The sequence below is a fragment of the Mobula hypostoma genome, chromosome 2 (genome assembly GCF_963921235.1).
Source record: "Mobula hypostoma chromosome 2, sMobHyp1.1, whole genome shotgun sequence".
Lineage (NCBI taxonomy): Eukaryota > Metazoa > Chordata > Chondrichthyes > Myliobatiformes > Myliobatidae > Mobula > Mobula hypostoma.
In genome coordinates, this window is record NC_086098.1 from 119,010,959 (window position 1) to 119,036,147 (window position 25,189).

At 42.5% G+C, this 25,189-nt stretch overlaps 2 protein-coding genes across 2 annotated transcripts in view; both read left to right on the top strand.

The window, feature by feature from the left end:
* The window catches only part of LOC134357434 (dynein axonemal heavy chain 8-like), a 141,086-nt gene extending 138,005 nt beyond the window's left edge, over positions 1 to 3,081 (top strand). The window contains exon 23 of the mRNA XM_063069014.1: positions 2,992 to 3,081. Within this exon, the coding sequence (XP_062925084.1) occupies positions 2,992 to 3,081 (90 nt within the window). The remainder of the gene's footprint in view (positions 1 to 2,991) is intronic.
* Positions 3,082 to 3,611: 530 nt separating this feature from the next.
* LOC134342423 (dynein axonemal heavy chain 8-like) overlaps positions 3,612 to 25,189 on the top strand; it is a 317,468-nt gene continuing 295,890 nt past the window's right edge. The window contains exons 1-4 of the mRNA XM_063040531.1: positions 3,612 to 3,784; positions 10,890 to 10,994; positions 12,852 to 12,965; positions 16,632 to 16,694. Coding sequence (XP_062896601.1) covers positions 3,635 to 3,784; positions 10,890 to 10,994; positions 12,852 to 12,965; positions 16,632 to 16,694 — 432 coding nt within the window. The 5' untranslated portion in view covers positions 3,612 to 3,634. The remainder of the gene's footprint in view (positions 3,785 to 10,889; positions 10,995 to 12,851; positions 12,966 to 16,631; positions 16,695 to 25,189) is intronic.

A 25,189-nucleotide genomic window follows, 5' to 3' on the forward strand; every position in this document is an offset into this window, starting at 1 on the left:
ATCCATGAGGAACAAAAGTAACCTGAGCTGTAACCCCTCTTTTCTTCCCTTAGACGAGATTTCAATTCCTGCTCATCTGTTTACTTGAGTGGAACTAAATCAGTTGTTTCCATCACTAACAAAAATAACTTTGTATGGATCCACTTATTTACTTGCTGATTTAGTAACCATGATTTCTCATGCAAAGGATGTTTCTACAAGGTCCCCTCATTCCTCTGAATTCCAGCGAGTATAGTCCCAGTTGACTCTCTCTCCGCATTGACTAACCCCCTCATTTCCTTGAGCAATGAAGGGCAACATTAGATTTGCCCTCATGATAACCTATTGCACCTACAAACCAACCTTTTGCAATTCATGCACAAGTACTCCCAAGTCCCTTTGCACAATAACATTCCACAATCTTTCATCGTTTTCCTCAGAAAGTGAATGGCTTCATATTCTAGTGCCAGAGCAGAACTTGAGAGGTTAAATGGCCTAATTCTTCTCCTATGTCTTATAGTCTTATCATCTGACATCATAAGACAAAGGAGCAGAATTAGGCCTCTCAATCCATTTAGTCTGTTCTGCCATTCCATCAGGGCTGATTTATTATCCCGCTTACATCCTATTCTTCTGCATTCTTCCCATAACCTTTGACACCTTAACTAATCAAGAACCTATCAACCTCTAATTTAAATATACCTAATGACTTCACCTCCACACCCATCTGTGGCAATGAATTTCACAGATTCACTGCCCTCTGGCTAAGGAAATTCCTCTTCATCTCTGTTCAAAATTAATATCGCTCTGTTCTGAAGCTGTGCTCCCTGGTCATAGACTCCCCCACTATAGGAAACCCTTCTAATAAGGGTTCCTTTATTCAAAGCTCCCTAATCAAATCTGGTTCTTTACACAATGCCCAATCCAGAACCGCCTTTCCCCTAGTAGGCTCAACCACAAGATACTCTAAAAAGGCATTTCGTAGGCATTCTGCAAATTCCCTCTCATGGGATTCATCACTAACCCAATTTTCCCAATCAACCTGCATACTGAAATCACCATGACTATCATAATATTGCTCTTTTCACATGCCTTTCCTATCTCCTGTTGTAATTTGTACCCCTCATCCTGGTTTCAATTTGGAGGCCTGCATTTAACTCCCATCAGGTCCTTTTAGCCTTTCAGTTTCTTAATTTTACCCACAAGGATTCTACGTCTTCCAAACCTGTGTTACTTCTTTCTAAGGATTTGATTTTTTTTTTTACGAGCAGTGCCACCCCATTCCCTCTGCTTAACTGCCTGTCCTTTCGATACAATGTGTATCCTTGGATGTTAAGCTCCCAACTATGACCTATGAGGTATTGCAACCATGACTCAGTGATGCCCACAAAGTCATACCTGCCAGTCTCTAACTGTTTTACAAGATCATCTACCTTATTCCGCATACCGCATGCATTCAGATGTAATACCTCAGTCCTGTATTCATCCCCCATTTTGATTTTGCACCCATGTTGCACTTCAGCTCATCCCACTGACTGCAATTTTTCCCTATCATCTGCCTGCCTTTCCTTAGCCTCACTACACACTGGATCTACTTTTATACTGATTGCTTCATCTTCAGCCCCATCACTCTAGTTTCCATCCCCCTGCCAAATTAGCTCCAGAAAGCTTTCCTGCAAGGATATTGGTCCCCCTCTGGTTCAGTAACCCATCATTTTTGTACAAGTCACCGCTTCCCCAGAAGAGATCCCAATGATCCAGAAGTCTGACACCCTGTCCCTTGCACCAATTCCTTAGCCTTGCATTCATCTGTCACATAATCCTATTCTTACCCTCACTGGCACGTAGCACAGGCAGAAATCCAGAGATTATTACTCTTCAGGTCCTGTGTAGCCGCCCTGGCCACCCTCAGGGTCGCTCGGCTCGCTGTCGTCTAGGGAAACAGCCCTCAGCCCCGGCAAACTGGGTAATTAGTTTGTGTGGATGCTGTGTGATGTACCCCACCCCACCCAAATAACAGACAATACACCAGATACGATTAAATGATTTGCAGTTTATAGATATTACTGTAACTATATAATTAATAGAGAATAAAATATAAAGGGAAAATAAAAGGCACCACACTTATCAAAGTTCAATCTTTTTGTGCACAAACAGTTGGAGCTCGGGACCCTCCTTCTTCACCCTGCGACCCCTTGGACCACCTCGACCGGCCACCTGGGACCAACAATGGTGGTCGACCAGACACTCCATATGAGTCCGTCTCCGTCTCCTCTCCTCGCCCTCCTCGGGGTCCGACCCCATTAGCGGACATCACAGTGCCTGGTCCATCCTCTGTCTTGCTCTCCCGCCTTCTCCCTCAAAACCCCACGCAAACAAATCTTCAAGATACACCGAAGTCATAACAACTATCCCAATTGGTTCATAACACCTTCTTATCAGTAACGTGATACAACAAACTGTTAGTGGGAGGGCTTTCTCAGCATTTAACATAACAAAGAAGCATTCCCAAGTATAACATAACAAAGAAGCCATTTTAAATTTAACATATAAAAAAACCCCATACACCTGCTTTTCAGACTCCTAACTAACTCCCTATATTCTCTCTTCAGGACCTCTCCCTATTCCTACCTATGTTGTTGGTACCAGTATGTACGCTCTCTTCCAGCTGCTTACCCTCTCCCTTTAGAATGTTGTGGACCGAGACTTCTCCGACTCTGGTACCTGAGAGGCAACAGACACTCTCTCAGGAATAAATGAATTATTGTTGGGTTGAGCAGCTATACATGATGGGGTATTTCAGAGGCTGATGTTGGCATCCCACCTTTACACAATCTGTATAAATGCTATTATATTCAAATAAGCATGTTGATAGCACAAAACAGGCTGGCAATCTTAGTTGTGAGAATTTTGCAGAGGCTACAAGTGGATGTACTCAAATTTAGTGAATGGGGAGGATGTGGCAACTGGAATATAATGTTAAAAAATGTGAAGTTTCTCTCTTTGGTACAGAAATTAGAAACAATGGAATATGATGAGCTTAGCAAGGAAGATACAACTTTAATAACTGAAGTCACAGAGAAATTAGAAAATACAATATAAAAGCAAATTAAAAAAGATAAAACTTTACAGGTGCATGAGGAATGAGGAAGAATTAGTATAAAATAAGCATGATCGACCAACATTTCTGTATAAAATCCGGTCCAAAATTACTACTTTTGTAAGTGAAAGTTTGTTGGATCTTTGCATGTAATACAACATTTGAATAATCTTTAGAAGTATTTTAATGTATAATGGCTTCTCTTTCATTCTTTTCCTCTTCAACTAACAAAGGCTTTTTATTGTTTTAATTGCTAGGGATTCCTTTCATCAGCCATCCCACTATCTCATAATTTTAGCCTTGATATGAGTTCCTTTTCAGATTCTGGCTGGAGAAGATAAGTGGATGTGATTTTATTGTAACCACTACCAAGATTTATAGCCTGAAGTATTCTTTGTTTTTATACTAAATTACAAAACACGAGAAAATAACTTACTTACTTTGTTACCTTTTCCCTACACATCTTTAGAACCCATTAAAATGGCTCTTATGGTAGAGGCCAAAGCTTGGAAAATGATACTTTGTCGGTTCTTGAATGAACAGTACAAGGAAAAAATGTCAGAAGTAACAGCTTTTGTCAGTGAAGAAATGAAAAATTTGGCTCGACCAATCCAGGATTTGGATGACGTTAGATTTGCTATGGAGTCTCTAGCAGAAATACGAAATAATGAAATAAAATTGGATATGACTCTGGCACCTATTGAGGTATGTGCCATTATGTTTTAGTCATATCATCCAATATTTGTTTCTGTTCTTTTTTCAGTAGCTTTTAGAATTTTAATATCCATACATACTCTATATAGTTAATGTTCTGTTAGCTTAGTTGAGTTCTTAACTGTGTATCTTAGCTTGAAAGAATCATTTTAATGCAGAGACCTAAACATGAGGAATTCTGCAGATGCTGGAAATTCAAGCAACACACATCAAAGTTGCTGGTGAACGCAGCAGGCCAGGCAGCATCTCTAGGAAGAGGTACAGTCGACGTTTCGGGCCGAGACCCTTCGTCAGGACTAACTGAAGGAAGAGCTAGTAAGAGATTTACTTCCCACTTTCCCACTTTCAAATCTCTTACTAGCTCTTCCTTCAGTTAGTCCTGACGAAGCGTCTCGGCCCGAAACGTCGACTGTACCTCTTCCTAGAGATGCTGCCTGGCCTGCTGCGTTCACCAGCAACTTTGATGTGTGTTATTTTAATGCAGAGGCTATTTTACACCTTTTGCTCTGCAAAAATTACGTAAACTAAAAGCTAGGAGCCATGGTTAAAGTGTAACTTGATTCACAGTGCTGAGAACAAATCTGACTTAATTGTTTGGCTGGGGATGAACTGGTACTCAATAACATGTTCCTTGCCAGCCTTGGATAGTGCAGATGGGTCCAATGAGAGCTGTATGCCATTCAGTAGATTGCAGACAACCTGGTCACAAGGGGCAGGGTAAAAGACTCTAAACCAGCCAACGTCCTGTTAAGTGTCCAACTGAAACCTTCCCCCCACGGGTTACAATCAGTCTCGGCATTATTGGATTGGCAGTTGAAAGCTTACTTGAGGTTTGACCTATTGCAGACAGGAAACTTGGTTTCCTGAGTGTTTTCTTAAGACAGGAAAGCATGGAATGACTTGGCAGTGGTTGAACAGAAGAAGACTGGGCGAAGTATAGGCAGATAAGAGGAAAGGCTTGGAGCTTCAAACAAGGAAGAAGGAAAGGTGGGGAGAAATGGAACTGTGTAGTGGGAGAAAATGTTTTTAATAAGGATTGGAGGGAGATGACTTGAGGGAAGATAGGAAGATGCCAGCATGCCAAAGGCGAGGGACAGGGAAGATCAAGATGGTGTTACCAGGAAAAGTCTGGCCATAGACATGAGTTTCTTCTGGGCACTCCAGTTTTCTCCCACAGTCAAAAGATATACAAGTTGGTAGGTTAGTTGGTCATTGTAAATTGTCTTGTGATTAGATTCATGTTAAATAGGTGGGTTGCTGGTTGGCAGTCTTTGTTGGGCCGGAAGGGCTAGTTCTGCACACTATTTCTTAAATAAATAAATAAAATAAATAGAATAAAAATAAAGTATTGTGTTTTATTAGGAAAAACATCCCAATTTATCAGTTTTATAAACACAAGGCCTCGTGGCAACATCCTTGAAGGCAACCAGATAAATTGTATCATTGTCTGTGTGAAAGTCTACTAGAATGACTTCCTCACTTGCGTCATGACTGTTGGGCTGACCACCACCACTCCTCTTTATTATGTCCACCAGTCTGGTCATCGGATAATGGTAGTAGCAGAGTACCTGCGAGAAAATCAACGTCAAAGTTCTCAATGACCTTTTAATGATAGCTCTTCTCAGATATTGCTTCATAAATCCAAGCTGAGAACAGAAAATAACTCAGCAAGAATTGAAAAGTACTCTGCACTCACTGGAAGCAATAAGTCAATGAATTCCTTAACTGTAATTCAATCATTGATATGAATGTCCTTGCCTCTATCCCATAGCAAGCATCCAGTTCAACCTGGCCACCACCCCAGACTGACAGGAAAGGAAAGGGGGTCTATTTCAATGGAATAACAACACGGTCTTGGGAATAGATAATTTCCCTGCTGAAATTCTTAAGGTTGGTGGGATGCATTTTCGGAGGCAAATTTATAAAGTATTTTTTTAAAATGATTAGCCCACAACTCACATTGGAGCTTGGGAGAAAACTGGAGCACATGAAGGAGATCCACACAGTTACATGGAGAACAAACAAACTCCTTTCAGACAGTGGCATAAATTGAACTCCGAATGGTGATCACTGGTGTAATATCACTGTAATAGCATTATACTAACAACTATGCCACTGTGCTGCCTCATCTCCTACACCTAGGAGGAACATACTGGAGGACCTTAGAGAAGCCACACTTGAGAAAGGAGATGAAAAATAATTTCTGTAACTACTTGATCATCGCTTTAATGTCTGTCTCATGGAAAAGTAATTGCAAGATTCCTCTAAACAGTGACTCATTGAAATGTGGTGTGTATTCTGGCCATCTAGGGGCACTATGGGCATGATGTTCATCGTAGGATAATTTAATTTCAAGCAAAATCCCAGAAGCGTTATGAACCACCAGGCATGGCCTATGGCATCTAATTGAGAGAAATTTGGAGTTTTTCTCAAATTAGGGTGTCTTTCATACTTTGCCCAATCCTACATCTGTGCCATGATATGTACTGATCTCAACCAGTGAGTTCACAACTGACTGCAGTCAAGCAATGCCACTTCATCACCTTGATACTTATCTCAGTTTCTCTGGGCACAGTGTGCACTCCATCTCCAACAAGCGACTGACAGAAGTGGAGATAGTGTATAGGACAAGTTGGAAACTCTTCAAACTAGAATTTTCCAATGCTAGTCATTGAGTTACATTAACCAAGTGATTCAGGTGAACACATTTGGAGTACAAGCTCCATACCAAATATCCTCAAAGCAACATCTTGTACTTTGCAGCTGCTGCCGTTGCATAACAGTGTTCCCTGCTACCCCACCCACCTCCTGACATTGAAGCTCCATGTTGAAATCCTTAGAAACATGAACCACATCCAGTAGCTCAGGTGAGGGCTGTAGGGGACGGTGGGCTTTCGAAGCACCAGCATCATATTTGGCAAACTGAGAGGGAAAAAGACAACTTGAGGATGGAAGCTTCTAAGCTGGCAAAAATCAGTGATTCTACTTCCACTTCCCCCCTCCCCACCAAATCCTCCACTGCCTACTCTATAATTTCAGAGAATAGAAAGATACTTTCATTCTTTCCTTGATTTCCTTTTTCTCTCTCTAATCTCTCCCTTCTCTGCTGTTTTTTTTTACTTTTCCTAGATCTGATGAAAAGTTAACAGCCTGAAACATTAACTCTTGTTTTTCTCTTCATAGATGCTGTCTGACCTGCTAAACATTTTCAGCATTTTCTGTTATTATTTCAGACATCCAGTGTTTGCAGATTTTACTTTTCAGTTGATGATTGCTCCTAGGTCAATAACCAGCATCAAGGCTCTAATTATACTTGGTTGGATAGTATGGGCAGGTCACATCCTTTACATGCCCAACAACAGACTCCCAACCAAAATTAGTTTTGCTCCTGGGAAGAGATGACCAAGTGTGCAGAATTAAAGTTTAAGTATGTGTTTAAATTTCACTTGAAAAACTGAATCATAGGAATTACTGATCCATGATCAATCAGAAGGAGAAGGAATGTTCGGGATGGTTCTGAGAAACTCAGTTTTCCTTTGTTTGGAGAAGGTAGAAGACAAGCTAAAGCTAAGCATAAAAGGTGGAAGCCGTTCTTTCAAAACACGCTCCTGGATGCCCTCTGAAATCATCTTATCTGTGGTCTCCAGAAGGAAGATTATCACAAACAAGCATTATCATGAAATAATTTTACTTTTTAGTGATTCAGCATTTTTTGCTTCCTCCTACTAAAGTGCATGACCTCACACTTGCCCACGTTAAACTTCATTTACCAGATTTTTGTCTAATCATTCCATCTATCTGCATCCTACTGCAGAATCACAATGTTCACAACATGCCCTTCCAACTTATTTTCATATCCTTGGCATATTGGCAAGTTTGGAAACCTTGCATTTTGTTCAGGGGAATGTAGAAAGGCTTAATGAAAAGGTAAGGACATGGAGATAGAATATAATGTGAAAAATATGTAAAAATGTTCACCTTGTTAGAAAAAAATAGAAATGCAAATCTATTTATTTACTTTAATCAAATTTATTGATTTAAAGGTGATAGATTGGACGGTGTGCTCAGAAAGATGCAATGGGGTCTTTGTACATGAATTGCTTTTGTACCAACCGGCTCCTGGCTCAAGCTATGAAGAACCAACTGTCCTCATTGATGACACTCATCTCAATGCTGTCAACAAGTTTTGCTACCTGGGCAGCATAATAACATCCTCAGCTTCTCTGGATGTAGAGATTGAGTCAAGAACCAGAAAAGCCTGCTTTGCCTTTGGTCAGCTGAAAGAACGAGTTTGGTCACAGAACATCAGGTTGACCACCAAGTGCAAGGTATACGGGGCCATTGTCATATCAACCTTGTTATATGGATGTGAGACATGGTGCCCATATCCGAGACACTTACGCCAGCCTGACCAGCTGCAGCAGCCTCACCTACGTTCTCTGATGAAGATCACCTGGTGAGACAAGGTCTCCAATACCGAGGTCCTTTCTCAAGCCGGAATGCCAGCAGTTTCAACCTTGGTGATGTCAGCCCAATTGCGCTGGGCAGGGCATATTGTCAGAATGCCTGATGGAAGACTGCCCAAGGACATCTTGTACGGCCAACTGTCCAGTGGTACCTGAAAACGAGGAGGCCAGCGACTACAGTACAAGGATGTTCTGCACAGGAGCCTCAAGAAAGTTGACATTGCCCCATCAACATGGAAGGATCTGGCTCAAGATTGCTCGCAGTGGAGGGACGCCATCAGAAAAGGTGTGGACACTGTTGAAAACAAGCTCAATGAGGCAACAGAGGAAAGGCACAGGAAGCGCCACAACAGAGCTTCTGCCCCTGCTGCCCCTCTAGGCCTCACCTGCCAAGTATGTGGCAAGCAGTGCCTGTCAAGGGTCGGCCTGTACAGCCACTCCAGGACGCAAATATCAAACCCCACTAACTGACTGAAAGGAACCATCATCAGATGGATAGCAGAGAGAGAGAGATATTGCAGCAATTATATTATACTCTGTTGTGTCCGTATCTGAAATATTGCATGTAGGCCCAGTCTTCTTATTTAAGGAAGAATACATTAGAGGGTGTACTGTAAATATTTAACAGATTGATGGCTAGATATATTATCTGAGGAGAGATTAAGCAATCTGTCCTAATTGGTAGAATTTTAAAAGAATGATAGGGGATCGAGAAGTAGGGTGAACAGTATTAAGGGATCTGGCATTCAGCGCAGAGTTGAGAAGAAGTTTATTTAACCAGAGTTGTGAATGATTGTAATTCTCCACTCTAGAGGGCTTTAGAGGTTCACTCTTTGAGCATATTCAAGGCAAAGATCGATAGACCTGTAGCTATTAAGAGAATCAATATACATGGAGTTAATGCAGGAAAAAGGCAAAGATGCCTCTGTGACCCTTGATTTTTCAGTCTGCCTCTCTTTGGCCCTTTCACTTTATTTGTTTACCTGCACTGCACTTTCTCTGTAACATTATATTCTGCATTCTGTTTTTTTTTTCCCTTATACTACCTTGATTTACTCATGTATTGATTGATATCCCTGAACGTTATGCAAGTAAAAGCTTTTCTCTGTATCTAGACACTGTGACCAATTACTCTATGTAAATGAACAGCTACAAGATTCTTGGCTGGTGGAACAGATGTGAAGGCTAAATATGCTATTCATCAAGTCCTAGAATTATACAGCAAGGAAATGGTCTTTTTTTGCACAAATAGCCTATGTCTGCAGCCATTTCTTATGTTTTTTATGTTTGTTTTACTCTTCTGGAAAGAAGAATCCATGCTAACTCATTTTAGCAAAGTCACAATCGTGCCATTCAGGAAAGCTAACTTCAGTTGCAGAAATAAAAGTGGGGTCTTGTGTCCCACAGGGAGATCCATGAAAAAAGTACCTGTATTCCAACAGCAATGAACACGTATTCTAAAAACATCTGTGTTTTGCAAGAGGAAAATGCATAAGTCAATAAGCATTAAGATATGGGGTGCCTACAATTTGATTACAGTTCATGACAGAAGTTATGCATAATGCTGGACATGTATAAATTAGTGCACATATAGGCTAGATGTCCTTTCTCTTGCACTGTATTAGTCAGTAAACCTCAAATATAGTTAAATGAAGCATTTGGAGCTGACATCTTGTAAGGTATTAAATAAATTATAAATAAATTATGCCATGGAAATAAATAATTCATCCTAATCATTTATCTGTTCATCAAAAACATAATTTATAGCCCTGTTTCATTGTGATGGAGTCATTCAGCATGAAATCAAGGCCTTTGAGCCATAATCAAATACCTATCTTTAATATTTCCCAGCACTCAGCCTACAGCCTGTCTAGTGCAATCAGCTGTGTACACTAGTCCCTGTAAACTCCTTTAACATTTTATTTCTTTTTAGCCTCCTCAAGCTCAGGATATAGTTAATGATATTATTTTATTGTTGTATGCAGGATGGTAGAGGAGGACATACTTTTTTTTCATCCAGCAATTAAATATTCTAACATTGGCCAAGCTAATTATTAATATAGTAGATGGAAATATTTAATTCTTGATCTATTGGTTTATGAGAGATCATAAATGAATCTCTATCATATGAGAAGGTCTGATGGTAGCATGATGGAAGCTGTTCTTGAGTCTGGTGGTACGTGTTTTCAATCTTTTGTGTTTTCTGTCCATCAGCTGAGGGGAGAAGAGAGAATGACCAGGGTGGGAGAGGTTCTTAATATACTGGCTGCTTTTCCAAGGCAACTGCAAGTGTATAGTCAATGGAGTAAAAGCTGGTTTGCACGATGTACAGAGCTGCACTGACAACACTGCAATTTCTTGCTATATTAGGCAGAGCAGTTGCCATCCCAATCTGTGATGTACCTCTGCTAGATTATGTATTGCATTGAACTGCTGCTGCTAAGTTAACAAATTTTATGTCACATGCTGGTGAAAATAAACCTGATTCTGATTCTGATCTGGTTAGGATGCTTTATGTGGTGCATCTGTAAAAAATATAAATTTAATTTATCCCTTTTATGTGTAATTCATTTCGATGGCACAGATACGAATATTGTTTTAGCTGAATTTTATCTATATTTTACTCCTAGGAAGCATATAGTATCCTGAATAAGTACGAAGTGGAGATTTCAAAGGAGGAAGCTGAGGGGGCTGACACACTTCGGTACTTCTTCAACAAACTGCAAGTTAGAGCTGTGAGTATTGTATTGTGTGCAAATTGGGAGAGTTTGAGTTATCAGATAGGCTGTGTCCGTTTTCCCTAGAGTGAAGGAGTCTGACAGACAACATCATAGAGGTATGAAAAATAATGAGAGGCACAAATAGGTTAGATAGTCTGAGTATCTTTCCCTGGAGGACGTGGGTTTCAGGTAAGAGAGGGGAGATTTAGAAGGGATCAGAGAGCTTTCTTTTCACACAAAGCATAGTTTTTATCTGGAATAGGCTGCCAGAGGATATAATGGAGACAGGAACTATAGCAACATTTCAGAGGAATCTTGATAGGTACGGTACTTTGGCGGTCCCCAACCACCGGACAGCAAAGCATGTGCTACTGGGCCGCGAGGAAACGATATGATTTGGCGATATGAGTCAGTTGCACCTTTCCTCATTCCCTGTCACGCCCACTGTTGAGCCATTACGCATGCGAGGTCATTACCCACACGTCATCCATGTCAGCGCGGGAAGAAGATCAACTCTTCGAGCTTGCAAATGACGGCGGGCTGAAAAGTATGTTTGACATAACACCTCTGCCAGCATTCTGGATCAAAGTCAAGGGTAAATATCCTGAGGTAGCCACAAAAGCACTGAAAACGTTGCTTCCATTTCCAACACCTTTCTGTGAAGCGGAGTTTTCTGCAATGAATGCAACGAAAACTAATTGCGGAATAGACTGGACATAAGGAACCCCCTTCGAGTATCGCTGTCTCACATCACCGCTCGATGGGACCGTCTCGTTGTGGGGAAACAAGCCCAGGGCTCCCATTGATTCAGCGATATTGATGTGTTACAATGATTTCATATGTCCATACGGGGAAAATATGCGCTGTGTGTTTAATATCCAAACGTTACTTAAAATGTTATGATGCTATTGACTTACTTATATAACTATATAACAATTACAGCACGGAAACAGGCCATCTCGGCTCTTCTAGTCCGTGCCGAACGCTACTCTCACCTAGTCTCACCGACCTACACTCAGCCCATAACCCTCCTTTCCTTTCCTGTCCATATACCTATCCAATTTTTCTTTAAATGATAATATTGAACCTGCTTCTGCCACTTCTACTAGAAGTTCCTTGAACACTTACTTCAAGCTCCCCTGTCCTCCCCTGATAATTGACTTATCACTATATTCATGCGAGGAAAATATGTGCTGTGTTTAGTATTAAATTCGTTAGATAAACCCTTTTAGAGACGAAATTGAGTGTATTAGCCACTTATCACCTATATTCCAGTCGTGATTAACAACACCCTGCCCCCGAACAGAATCGCCCAAAATGAATTTCTCAGAATCTAACTTCTTATTTCAGTTTATAACCCACCTGAAAGGGCAGAATGTGCCTGCACCAGGAGTCACAGAGCTACCAGTGACTTCACCAACCGGACCATCAGTCTGTGGAACGACTTTCCATTATCAGCCACAAAGCGTGTCGCCTTTCAGAAGTTCAGGTTGTGGTTAATCAGCTGCATCTGGTGCTACCAGCTGATGGATGAAGCCCAGTGATATGCAGTGAATATCACTGTCATGAATTTTGTCTGTGTGTTAATCGCCCACACATTAACTGCACTATTGAATTTAGATGTCTTTCAACTGCTATAGGCTTGGGGTAGAAGTATGCCATAATTGGCTTGCAATATGGTAATACTATGCATGTACCCTCTTTTGAAAATTCAGATCCATTGACTTCAGCCAAACTGACTTTTACAAATTTCCTTTTTCAATTTTGACTAGCTATATTAAATTATTAACTGTCTCCAAGTTACAGTAACAGCTAGCTATATAATAGCAATAGTGGTATTATCCTGTGGTATAATTGTTTTATTTTAAACAGAGAAATGTACAAGATGATCTGGTACAAGTCCAGCCCAAATTTAAGGCTGACCTGCTAGAGGCAGTGGATCTTTTCCAGAAGGAAGTGCTCAAATATGGACGACAGTATGAAAAGGTAATCAATTATTATGTGGTTTTAGTCAATCGCAAAAGAATCAGTTTGGTCCATCTAATTACGCAGGTTTTGAAATATGGCTTAATTCCTTCACACGGATAAGTCACCTACAACACATGTATACAGTTCCTTCTTCAATACTATAGAAATTCACTGCCTACCTAAGTGAATGAGTATTTTCATAAACCTCTGTCTAAAATATAGGCATCCGTTAGTCTCATGAGACCATGGATTTGCGCCTTGGAAGGTTTCCAGGGCGCAGGCCTGGGCAAGGTTGTATGGAAGACCATGCTGCAAGTCTCCCCTCTCCACGCCACCGATATTTGTCCAAGGGAAGGACATTAGGACCCATACAGCTTGGCACCAGTGTCGTCGCAGAGCAATGTGTGATTAAGTGCCTTGTTCAAGGACACACATGCTGCCTCAGCCAAGGCTCGAACTAGCAACCTTCAAATCACTAGATGAACACCTTAACCACTTGGCCATGCACCAACACAAAATAGTTGTCATAATAATCACCATTTCACTGTGCAATGATTACTTAAGAACAGAGAGTGAAGCTATATTAAAAAAATCTCAGTCTAATAAGAGTGGAGATTGCTCAGACTCTGATGAAGATATTTAAATATTTACTGATCACAGATGATGTGCCAGGTGGCTGGAAGACATCAGATCTGGTACCTTAATGTGAGAATATAATTATAGGACAACAAGCACGGAAATCATTGGGGTAAAAGTATAATCGAGAGGATAAATCTGCAGTTGGAAGGATAGGTACTGATCAAGGATTGTGAGCACAGGTTTATTGTTGGGAGATCCAGTCTGACTTACTGAACTGAGATTTTTCATGAACTAACTAAATATGTAGATGAGAGCAGTGGAGTTAACATAGACTTCAGTGAGGACTTTGAAAAGGTTCCACATGAAAAGCTTGTCGAAAAGGTTAAAGCCCGTATGATCCAAGGCTAGTCAGCAAATTGTATGCAAAATTGGCTTGAGAGGGACAGAGGTGATGGAAAGGGTTGCTTTGTGATTGAAAGCTTGTGACAAGCAGTATGCTATAGACACCAGTCCTGGGAACCATACTGCCATTTTATACATTTACAACTCAGATGTGAATGCATAAATTATAATTAGTAAATTGCAACTTAGACGTCAGCCACAGATGATACTCATCAACTGGTAAGTTGGGCAGGGAAGTGGTAGAAAGAATTTAATTCTGATGAGTGTAACATGATATATTTTGGGCCGTCTAATAATGTGAGACACCATGACCATAGGAACAAAGGGATTTTAGTGTACACGTCCAAAGATCCCTGAAAATGGAAGTACAGGTGTCCCCCGCTTTTTGAACGTTCGCTTTACGAAATCTCACTGTTATGAAAGACCTACATTAGTCCCCTGTTTTCGCTTTCAGAAGGTGTTTTCACTGATACAAAAAAAGGCAGCGCGCGGGGAAAAGCAGCGCACGCCCCGAGCAGCCGCTGTCCCCCAGATTTGGAACTGTATTCTCGCCGGCATTGCTTAAACACATGTCTGTGAGCAGCCGTTAGCAAGATGAGTTCTAAGGCATTGGAAAAGCCTGAAAGAGCTCGTAAGGGTGTTACACTTAGCGTAAAACTAGACATAATTAAGCGTTTTGATTGTGGTGAACGAAGTAAGGACGAAGTGAGTTTGGCTTGTGGAAGCTGACGAAGGTGATGTTGAAGAGGTTTTGGCATCCCATGACCAAGAACTGATAGACGAAGAGCTGATGCAATTGGAAGAGGAAAGGATAACAATCGAAACCGAATGCAGTAGCGAACGGACCGAAAGTAAAGTCGTCCAGGAACTGAACGTGAAGCAATTGTGTGAGATTTTCGCTGCAATGATTGCAGAAAAGTACGACTTTAATTTTGAAAGGGTACGTCGGTTTAGGGCATATTTGCAGGATGGTTTGAGCGCTTACAAAAAACTGTATGATAGAAAAATGCGCAGGGCTAAGCAGTCAAGCATACTGTCGTTTTTCAAGCCTTCCACATCAGCCACAGTAGACGACAAACCTTGACCTTCGACATCAAGGCAGGCAGACGTAGAAGAAGATGACCTGCCTGCCCTGATGGAAACAGACGACACCTCAATGTCCTACCACCCCAACCCCCGGGTCGCAGACAGGTACCGATTCGCGGAGAATGCAGTGGTAGCCGGGACGCACCCAGCACATCTTTAAGAAAAAAAGCCGAAATAAACAAGCTAATTAATTAGGTGCCGCCCGGCATGTAAATGTCAGCCCAGATCAGAGGCGATTGCCGATTGCGTCGCCTCTGATCTGGGCCAACATTTATGGGGCCAAGTGGTTAGGGTTCGACCGGAGATCTGAAGGTCGTGAGTTCGAGCCCCAGCTGAGGCAGCGTATTGTATCCTTGAGCAAGGCACTTAATCACACAGTGTTCTGCGACGACACTGATGCCAGGCTGTATGGGTCCTAATGCCCTTTCCTTGGACGACATCGGTGTCGTGGAGAGGGGAGACTTGCAGCATGGACAACTGCCAGTCTTCCATATAACCTTGCCCAGGCCTACGCCCTGTAGAGTGAAGACTTTCCAGGCGCAGATCCATGGTATCGCAAGACTAACGGATGCCTTTTATCCTGCTTTTAGATTAGATTATGAGGACACGCAGTCCTCTTTTTTACTATATGTTACTGTTATTTTAGGTTTTATGTGTTGTTTGGCATGATTTGGTAGGTTATTTTTGGGGCTATGAACGCTCACAAATTTTTCCCATATGAAGAAATGGTAATTGCTTCTTCGCTTTATGACTTTCCGGCTTACAAACCATTTCATAGGAACACTCTACCTTCAGATGGCAGGGGAAACCTGTACAGTGAGATATGATGATGAAGAAGCATACAGAATACTTTATGAGCTGAGGCATTGAATATGAGGGAGTTTATGATACAAATTCATAAAATAATGGTTAGGTCATAGTTAGAGTCTTGTGCACAGTTGTGGATATGATTGCACAGGAGAGGAAGCTCACAGGGATGTTGCTTCGGATGGAATGTTTTGAAGAGAGACTAGATAGGCTGGATTTTTGTTCCTTGCAGCAGAGGACCCTGAGGGAGAACCTGATAGAGCTAATCTACAATAAGGGCGTAGGTAGGAGAGATGGTAGAGTTCTCTAAAGCAGGCGGTACATAAATTTAGGGTGCAAGGTTTAAAGTGGATCTGAGGAGGAACTTTATCATCCAGTGAGTGCTTGGAATCTGGAATGCACTTCCTGAGTGGCTGGTGGAATCAGACACTCTCATAATATTTAAGAAGTATGCAGGTAAGCATTTAACTTAATAAGATGGCTATGGACCATGTGGGATTATGGTCAGCAGAGATATGATAGAACAAAAGACCAGTTTCTATATAGCTCTGATTTCTGTTGCTTATGTTTCCATGTTGCTATTTTGCTTTTGAGACTGTTGACAACATCTGTGCATGTCTTAAAACCTTTGATGCTAAACCTCTTGTAAAATTGGTAGGGATATTTAAACCCCTGTTGTTGAATGGCAAAATAGATTTTAAGAGCACACTAGCTCATTCCTACTCCTGTTTCTTAATTCATGTGACTTGATATTTTCTTGAATATTATAAATAGATAATTCTTTGAAGATTGGTATTTCTTTTATTTCAGGAAGGTCCTATGGTTCCAGGCATTGCACCCGCAGAAGCCAGTACCAGATTGCAAATCTTTCAGGTAATTCAATGTCCTAATGTAGGGTTCTTGACTGAAATGGCACTGCCTCACCTGCTGAGTTCCTTCAGCAACTTTTCCCTTGGCTTCAGATTGCAGTATCTGCAGTCTCTTAGATCTTTATATGTAGATATGTTACACTGCTATGGTTTTCCTTGTTAAGAATGATTTTCCATTATTTCCTGTTTACTGATGCCAGCTTTCCTTGGAAGGTTGAAGTCATTCCTGCTTTTTGTACTGTCATGAACTTCATGCATTCTTATTTATGAATCCAGTAGCTCTTCTAGGAGTACAAATAGTATGTTTGAAGACAACATGAAAATTGCTGAAGTCATCGGTATTAAAGAAAGTTGTCTAAAGGTACAGTGGGCTGTGGATTAGATGGAAAGTTGGGTGGATGGGATTTAGTCCAGACATACTCTCAGTGGCCACTTTATTGGGTAAACCTGTAAACCTGCTTGTTAATGCAAATATCTAATCAGCCAATCATGTGGCAGCAACTCAATGCATAAAAGCATGCAGACTTTAAGAGGTTCAGTTGTTGTTCAGACCAAACATCAGAAGGGGGAAGAAATGTGATCTAAGTGATTTTGACTGTGGAATGATAATTGGTGCCAGGCAGAGTGGTTTGAGTATCTCAGAAACTGTTGATCTCCTGGGATTTTCACGCACAACAGTCTCTAGAGTTTGCAGAGAATGGTGTGAAAAGCATCCAGTAAGTGGCAGTTTTGTGGGTGAAAATGCTTTGTTAATGAGAGAGGTAAGAGGAGAATAACAAGACTGCTTTAAGCTGACAAGGAGGAGAGAGTAACTCAAATAGCTACATGTTACCACAGTGTTGTGTAGAAGAGCATCTCTGAATGCTCAACATGTTGAATCTTGAAATGGATGGGCTGCAGCAGCGGAAGACCACACCGGGTTCCACTCCTGTACCTAATATTGAGGCCACTGTGTGTATATGAGATATTGCATTTTGGGATGTCAAAAGCGAACAGGGCATAGACAGTAAATGGCAAGGATGTCAGGAATGTTGATATACAGTTCGTAGCTCCCTGAAAATGTTGACACAGGTGGCTGGGGTGGTCAGAAAAGACATTTGACAAACTTGCCTTCATAAGCTAAGGTTTGAGCATTAGAGTTGGGACATCATGTTGCAGTTGTACAAAATATTGGTAAGACTGCATTTAGAATATTGTGTACAATTCTAGTCATCACATTATAGGAAGGATGTGGTAGGAATAGTGAGAATGAAATAGGGATTCAGTAAGATGTTGACTGGAAAGGAAGGCTAGAGTTGTAAGAAGAGATTGGATAATCTCATTGAAGGTTGAGGGGCAGTCTTATGGGTTGGAAATGAGAGAGAGGATTGGTAGCATTGGTTGACTGCTTGTTTGTAGGGTTGTTCGCCAAGCCTGGAGGTTAGGTTGCAAATGTTTCATCATCAGTCAGTGTACCATCATCAGTGTGCAATTAAGTGTTGTTTCTGCCAAGTGCTCATGTTTATATTGGTCTGACTCATTGATGTGATTGGTTAGCTGTCATGCCAACTGGATAGCTGAGTGATCTCCACTGGCCTGTATCCCAGGTTACCTATCGCGGTGATTGTTGGGTGCCTGCGACTCACCCCTCGACCCCAATCCCGCAGACGTATAGGTTTGTAAATTGCATTGTAATACTGCCAGAAGACAAAGGACTCATGGCTGTCAAGCTAGACAAAGCCAATTACATCAAAAGCACCACAGCATTACTCAGAGACAGTACCATATATTGACCAATTGACAATAATCCAACCTGAGTACTGGCCAGTCAGATCAACACAACCTATGCAAGCTGGAAGCCACACAGGAGCATCTCAGAGTGAAGGCAGATGATGTGAACATTGCAGAATTCCGAAGCTCCACAAAGATGGCAGTTCCCTCTGACCCATCATTTCACTGCCTGGAACCCCAGCCTACAAACTGATGAAAGAACTGTGGAAACGCTTGAAGCATCTTACTACTCAGTTGAAATATTCAATAAACAATGCACAATAGTCTCTACAGAAGCTGCAGAACATCCAGCTGGACAATGATGATATTATGGTCTCGTTCAATGCCACCACACTGTTCACGTCAATCAACTATAATTTAGCAAAAGAAACCATACGCAAGCTACTTAAAAACCAACAACAGACGACCCAGTCAATGAGACCCGGGAGTATATGCGAACTATTGAACTTTTGCTTAACATCATACTTCAAGTTTAGCGGACAACTCTACAAACAGCTGAAAGGAACACTAATGGGATCTCCTTTTTCTGGGCTCATCACAGAAGCTGTCCTGCAAACACTGGAGTGGACAACATTACCAATCATCAGACCAAAACTATGGGTGCGCTATGTTGAAGTCACATTTGTCATACTCAAACAAAACCAGATAAAAGAGATACAACACTGAATTAGCAACATATTCAATGGTATTATCCTTCCTGTGCAAGTTGAAGCAAACAACCAACACCCAGGTGCTAATCAGGAGGAGTTTGGAAACATTGGTTTACACAAAGGAACGAACACAGACCAAATCCTTAATTTTCACTGCTATCACCTCAACTGCTACCAAACGAAGTTGCGCCCAAATGCTATTTAACTGAGTGGAAACACACCACAGTAGTGCAGACCTAAAGATGAAAATCACTTTTCAAAGTATTCACACTTGACCATCTAAACAACTTCATCAGAAGAAATAGCCTTCTAACTCCTAATGAACAGACATGAAAGAAGCTAACCCTACCATACATCAGGAATATTTCTGAAATGACGGCATTACTGCTTCAACCACAGCGAATAATGGTAGCACACAAACCCAGTACAACCATCAGAATTCTCATCTTGAGACCCAAAGATCCAACAGCCCACATGGAGAGAACAAACATAATATACCAAATCTAATGAGGAGCCTGCCCCAAACAATTTGTAGGACAGACGGGAAGAACACTATCAATGTGAATGCATGAACATCAGCCCATACATGAATGCATGTATGATCACTGCATGAACACCATCGTCTATCACTCATTTCAGTACATGACAATCTAGAGAAACACTGCTGGCGGGGACGACCGACCAGGTGTGAGCCACAGTGGCAGGGCCTCCGGCACTAAGTCTGACCCTGTGGTGCAGAAGGGTGGGACGGAGAAGAGGAGAGCTGTCGTCATTGGAGACTCTATAGTCAGGGGAGCAGACAGGAGATTTTGTGGATGTGAAAAGGACACCCGCATGGTTTGTTGCCTCCCGGGTGCCAGGGTCCGGGATGTCTCTGACCGGGTGCACGACATCCTGGTACGAGAGGGAAAGCAACCAGAAGTCATGATACATGTTGGGACCAACGACATAGGCAGGAAGAGGGATGAGGTCCTGAAGTGTGAGTTTCGGGAACTAGGCAGAAGGCTGAAGAACAGGATCTCAAGGGTGGCATTCTCAGGATTGCTGCCAGTGCTACGTGACAGTGATGGTAAGAATTGGAGGAGATGGCAGTTGAAATGCATGGCTGAGGAGTTGGTGCAGGGAGCAGGGTTTTAGATTTTTAAATCATTGGGATCTCTTCTGGGGAAGGTGGGACCTGTACAGATTGGATGGGTTGCACCTGAACTCGAGGGGGAGCAATATCCTTGCAGGTAGGTTTGCTAGCATGGTTCGGGAGGGTTTAAACTAATTTGCAAGGGGGATGGGACCCAGGGCGATAGAGCAGTGAAAGAAGTGCATGGAGTAAAGCCAGATCTAACATACAGAGAGGCTTTGAGGAAAGAGAAGCAGAATAAATGGTGTAAAGACAGTAAGGTAGAAGGGCTGAAATGTGTGTACCTCAATGCAAGAAGCATCAGGAACAAAGGTGATGAACTGAGAGCTTGGATACATACATGGAATTATGATGTAGTGGCCATCCCAGAGACTTGGCTGGCACCAGGGCAGGAATGGATTCTCAATATTCCTGGATTTCAGTGCTTTAAAAGGGATAGAGAGGGCGGAAAAAGGGGAGGAGGGGTGGCATTCCTGGTCAGGGATACTATTACAGCTACAGAAAGGGTGTGTAATGCAGCAGGATCCTCTTTTGAGTCAATATTGGTGGAAGTCAGGAACAGGAAGGGAGCAGTTACTCTATTGGGGGTATTCTATAGGCCCCCTGGCAGCAGCAGAGATACAGAGGAGCAGATTGGGAGGCAGATTTTGGAAAGGTGCAAAAATAACAGGGTTGTTATCATGGGTGACTTTAACTTCCCTAATATTGATTGGCACCTGATTAGTTCCAAGGGTTTAGATAGGGCAGAGTTTGTTAAGTATGTCCAGGACGGATTCTTGTCACAGTATGTGGACAGGCCGACCAGGGGGAATGCCATACTAGATCTAGTACTAGGTAATGAACCGGGTCAGGTCACAGATCTCTCAGTGGGTGAGCATCTGGGGGACAGTGACCATCGCTCCCTGGCCTTTAGCATTATCATGGAAAAGGATAGAATCAGAGGACAGGAAAATTTTTAATTGGGGAAAGGCAAATTATGAGGCTATAAGGCTGGAACTTGCGGGTGTGAATTGGGATGATGTTTTTGCAGGGAAATGTACTATGGACATCTGGTCGATGTTTAGAGATCTCTTGCGGGATGTTGGGGATAAATTTGTCCCGGTGAGGAAGATAAAGAATGGTAGGGTGAAGGAACCATGGGTGACAAGTGAGGTGGAAAATCTAGTCAGGTGGAAGAAGGTAGCATACATGAGGTTTAGGAAGCAAGTTTCAGATAGGTTTATTGAGGAATATAGGGAAGCAAGAAAGGAGCTTAAGAAGGGGCTGAGAAGAGCAAGAAAGGGGCATGAGAAGGCCTTGGCAAGTAGGGTAAAGGAAAACCCCAAGGCATTCTTCAATTATGTGAGGAAAAAAAGGATGACAGGAGTGAAGGTGGGACCGATTAGAGATAAAGGTGGGAAGATGTGCCTGGAAGCTGTGGAAGTGAGCGAAGTCCTCAATGAATACTTCTCTTCGGTATTCACCAATGAGAGGGAACTTGATGACAGTGAGGACAATATGAGTGAGGTTGATATTAAGGGAGAGGAGGTGTTGGAGTTGTTAAAATACATTAGGACAGATAAGTCCCCGGGGCCTGACGGAATATTCTCCAGGCTGCTCCACGAGGCGAGAGAAGAGATTACTGATGTTCCAGCTAGGATCCTTGTTGTTGATGGGAATGGTACCGGAGGATTGGAGGGAGGCGAATGTTGTCCCCTTGTTCAAAAAAGGTAGTAGGGATAGTCCGGGTAATTATAGACCAGTGAGCCTTACGTCTGTGGTGGGAAAGCTGTTGGAAAAGATTCTCAGAGATAGGATCTATAGGCATTTAGAAAATCATGGTCTGATCAGGGACAGTCAGCATGGCTTTGTGAAGGGCAGATCGTGTCTAACAAGCCTGATAGAGTTCTTTGAGGAGGTGACCAGGCATATAGATGAGGGTAGTGCAGTGGATGTGATCTACATGGATTTTAGTAAGGCATTTGACAAGGTTCCACACGGTAGGCTTATTCAGAAAGTTAGAAGGCATGGGATCCAGGGAAGTTTGGCCAGGTGGATTCAGAATTGGCTTGCCTGCAGAAGGCAGAGGGTGGTGGTGGAGGGAGTACATTCAGATTGGAGGATTGTGACTAGTGGTATCCCACAAGGATCTGTTCTGGGACCTCTACTTTTCGTGATTTTTATTAACGACCTGGATGTGGGGGTAGAATGGTAGGTTGGCAAGTTTGCAGACGACACAAAAGTTTGTGGTGTGGATAGTGTAGAGGACTGTCAAAGATTGCAGAGAGACATTGATAGGATGCAGGAGTGGGCTGAGAAGTGGCAGATGGAGTTCAACCCGGAGAAGTGTGAAGTGGTACACTTTGGAAGGACAAACTCCATGGCAGAGTACAAAGTAAATGGCAGGATAGTTGGTAGTGTGGAGGAACAGAGGGATCTCGGGGTACATGTGCACAAATCCCTGAAAGTTGCCTCGCAGGTGGATAGGGTAGTTAAGAAAGCTTATGGGGTGTTAGCTTTCATAAGTCGAGGGATAGAGTTTAAGAGTTGCGATGTAATGATGTAGCTCTATAAAACTCTGGTTAGGCCACACTTGGAGTACTGTGTCCAGTTCTGGTCACCTCACAATAGGAAGGATGTGGAAGGATTGGAAAGGGTACAGAGGAGATTTACCAGGATGCTGCCTGGTTTAGAAAGTATGCATTATGATCAGAGATTAAGGGAGCTAGGGCTTTTCTCTTTGGAGAGAAGGAGGATGAGAGGAGACATGATAGAGGTGTACAAGATAATAAGAGGAATAGATAGAGTGGATAGCCAGCGCCTCTTCCCCAGGGCACCACTGCTCAATACAAGAGGACATGGCTTTAAGGTAAGGGGCGGGAAGTTCAAGGGGGATATTAGAGGAGGTTTTTTACTCAGAGAGTGGTTGGTGCGTGGAATGCACTGCCTGAGTCAGTGGTGGAGGCAGATACACTAGTGAAGTTTAAGAGACTACTAGACAGGTATATGGAGGAATTTAAGGTGGGGGCTTATATGGGAGGCAGGGTTTGAGGGTCGGCACAATATTGTGGGCCGAAGTGCCTGTACTGTGCTGTATTATTCCATGTTCTATGTTCTAACACATGTTCATCTCAGAAACTGCAAAAATCCTGGCAGCGGCACAAAGTAGGAAATCAAAAGAATTCTTTGAGGCCTGGTTCTCAATGGTAGACTCTTCAACAAGCATATAGACCTGTTCGCAATTTACATACCTGTGCATCTGCAGGATTAGAGCCGAGAGTGAGCCATGGACACCTGAAGAACCAATGCTCACAGCGATCAATCACCAGGCATACGGGCCAGTGGAGATCACTGAGGAACCAATGTTCACAGCGATCAATAACCAGGGACAGGGCCAGTGGAGATCACTGAGGAACCAATGCTCATAGTGATCAATAACCAGGCATACGGGCCAGTGAAGTTCACTGAAGAACCAATGCTCACAGTGATCAATAACCAAGGATATGGGCCAGTGGAGATCACTGAGGAACCGATGCTCATGGCGATTGATAACCAGGGACAGGGCCAGTGGAGATCACTGAGGAACCAATGCTCACAGTGATCAATAACCAGGGATATGGGCCAGTGGAGATCACTGAGGAACCAATGCTCACAATGATCGATAACCAGGGATACGGGCCAGTGAAGTTCACTGAAGAACCAATGCTCACAGTGATCAATAACCAGGGATGTGGGCCGGTGGAGATCACTCAGCTATTCGGTTTGCTAGGACCCAGCAGAGACAAGCAGCCAGCACGATAGCCAACCAATCAGAATACTGAGTCAGACCAATATAAATGTGAGCTCTCAGCAGTAACAACCCTCAAGTTGTGCATTCATGATGTCATCTTGACTGGTGATGAAATGTTTGTGACCAAACCTCAAGGCTCAGTGAACAACCCTACAACAACCTTGTAGGTGTTTATAAAACTATGAGGAGCGTAGATAATCAGAGTCTTTTTCCTAGAGTAAGTGAATCTATAATGGAGGGTGAGAGGGAAGGAATTTAAATAAGATTTGCGGGGTAAATTTTCATAAAGATGGTGATGAATATTTTGAATAAGCTGTCAGAAGAGCTGATGGAGGCTCTAGAATCTTGTTGGTGAAAATGTAGTCGCTGGAAAATAAGTTCGATGACCTCAGGGCAAGGCTGCTGTGTCAGAGGCAGATGAAGCAGATCTCAGTTGTTTGTGGCACTGAAACTTGGTTAAAAGTGGATACACTGGATGCAGTGGTATGATTGGAAGGTTTTATGATTTTCAGATGGACCGAATCGTGAAGTCTGATAAGGAAAGAGGTGGTGGTGTGTGCTTTTTAGTCAATTCTCATTGGTACACAGACATTGGGGTTGTGTCAACTTCTTGTTCCCCTGACTTAGAACAACTAATGATTAAATGCAGACCTCGAGAGTTCTTATTCGTGATCCTGACTACAGTTTACATACCACCAGCGGGCGATTGTAATCAAGCCCTCGCAAAGCCACACAATATTGTCTGTAAACAAGAACCAGCTCATCCGGATGCATTTCAAATTGTAATCAGTGACTTTAACCAGGTCCTGTCTGAAGAAAACCTTGCCTCATTATCACTAGCACCTAATCTGTTGCACCAGAGATCCCAACACACTAGATCACTGGTACACTATGATAAGGAATGCCTATCGTTCCTTTCCCAGACTGCATTTTGGCAAATCGGTCCATTTGTCTGTACTCCTGCTACCTGCATACAGACAGAGCCTAAAAAGTGAGGCTCCAGAGATCAAGACAACTAAGTTGTGGTCATGAGAGGGAGAAGAACAGTTACAGGATTGCCTTGAGTCAGTGGACTGGGCCATGTTCAAGAACTCATCTGAGGACCTGAATGACTCCACCAGGATCTTCACAGACTTTATTTAAACAGCTGTCAATGAGTGTGTCCCCACAAAATC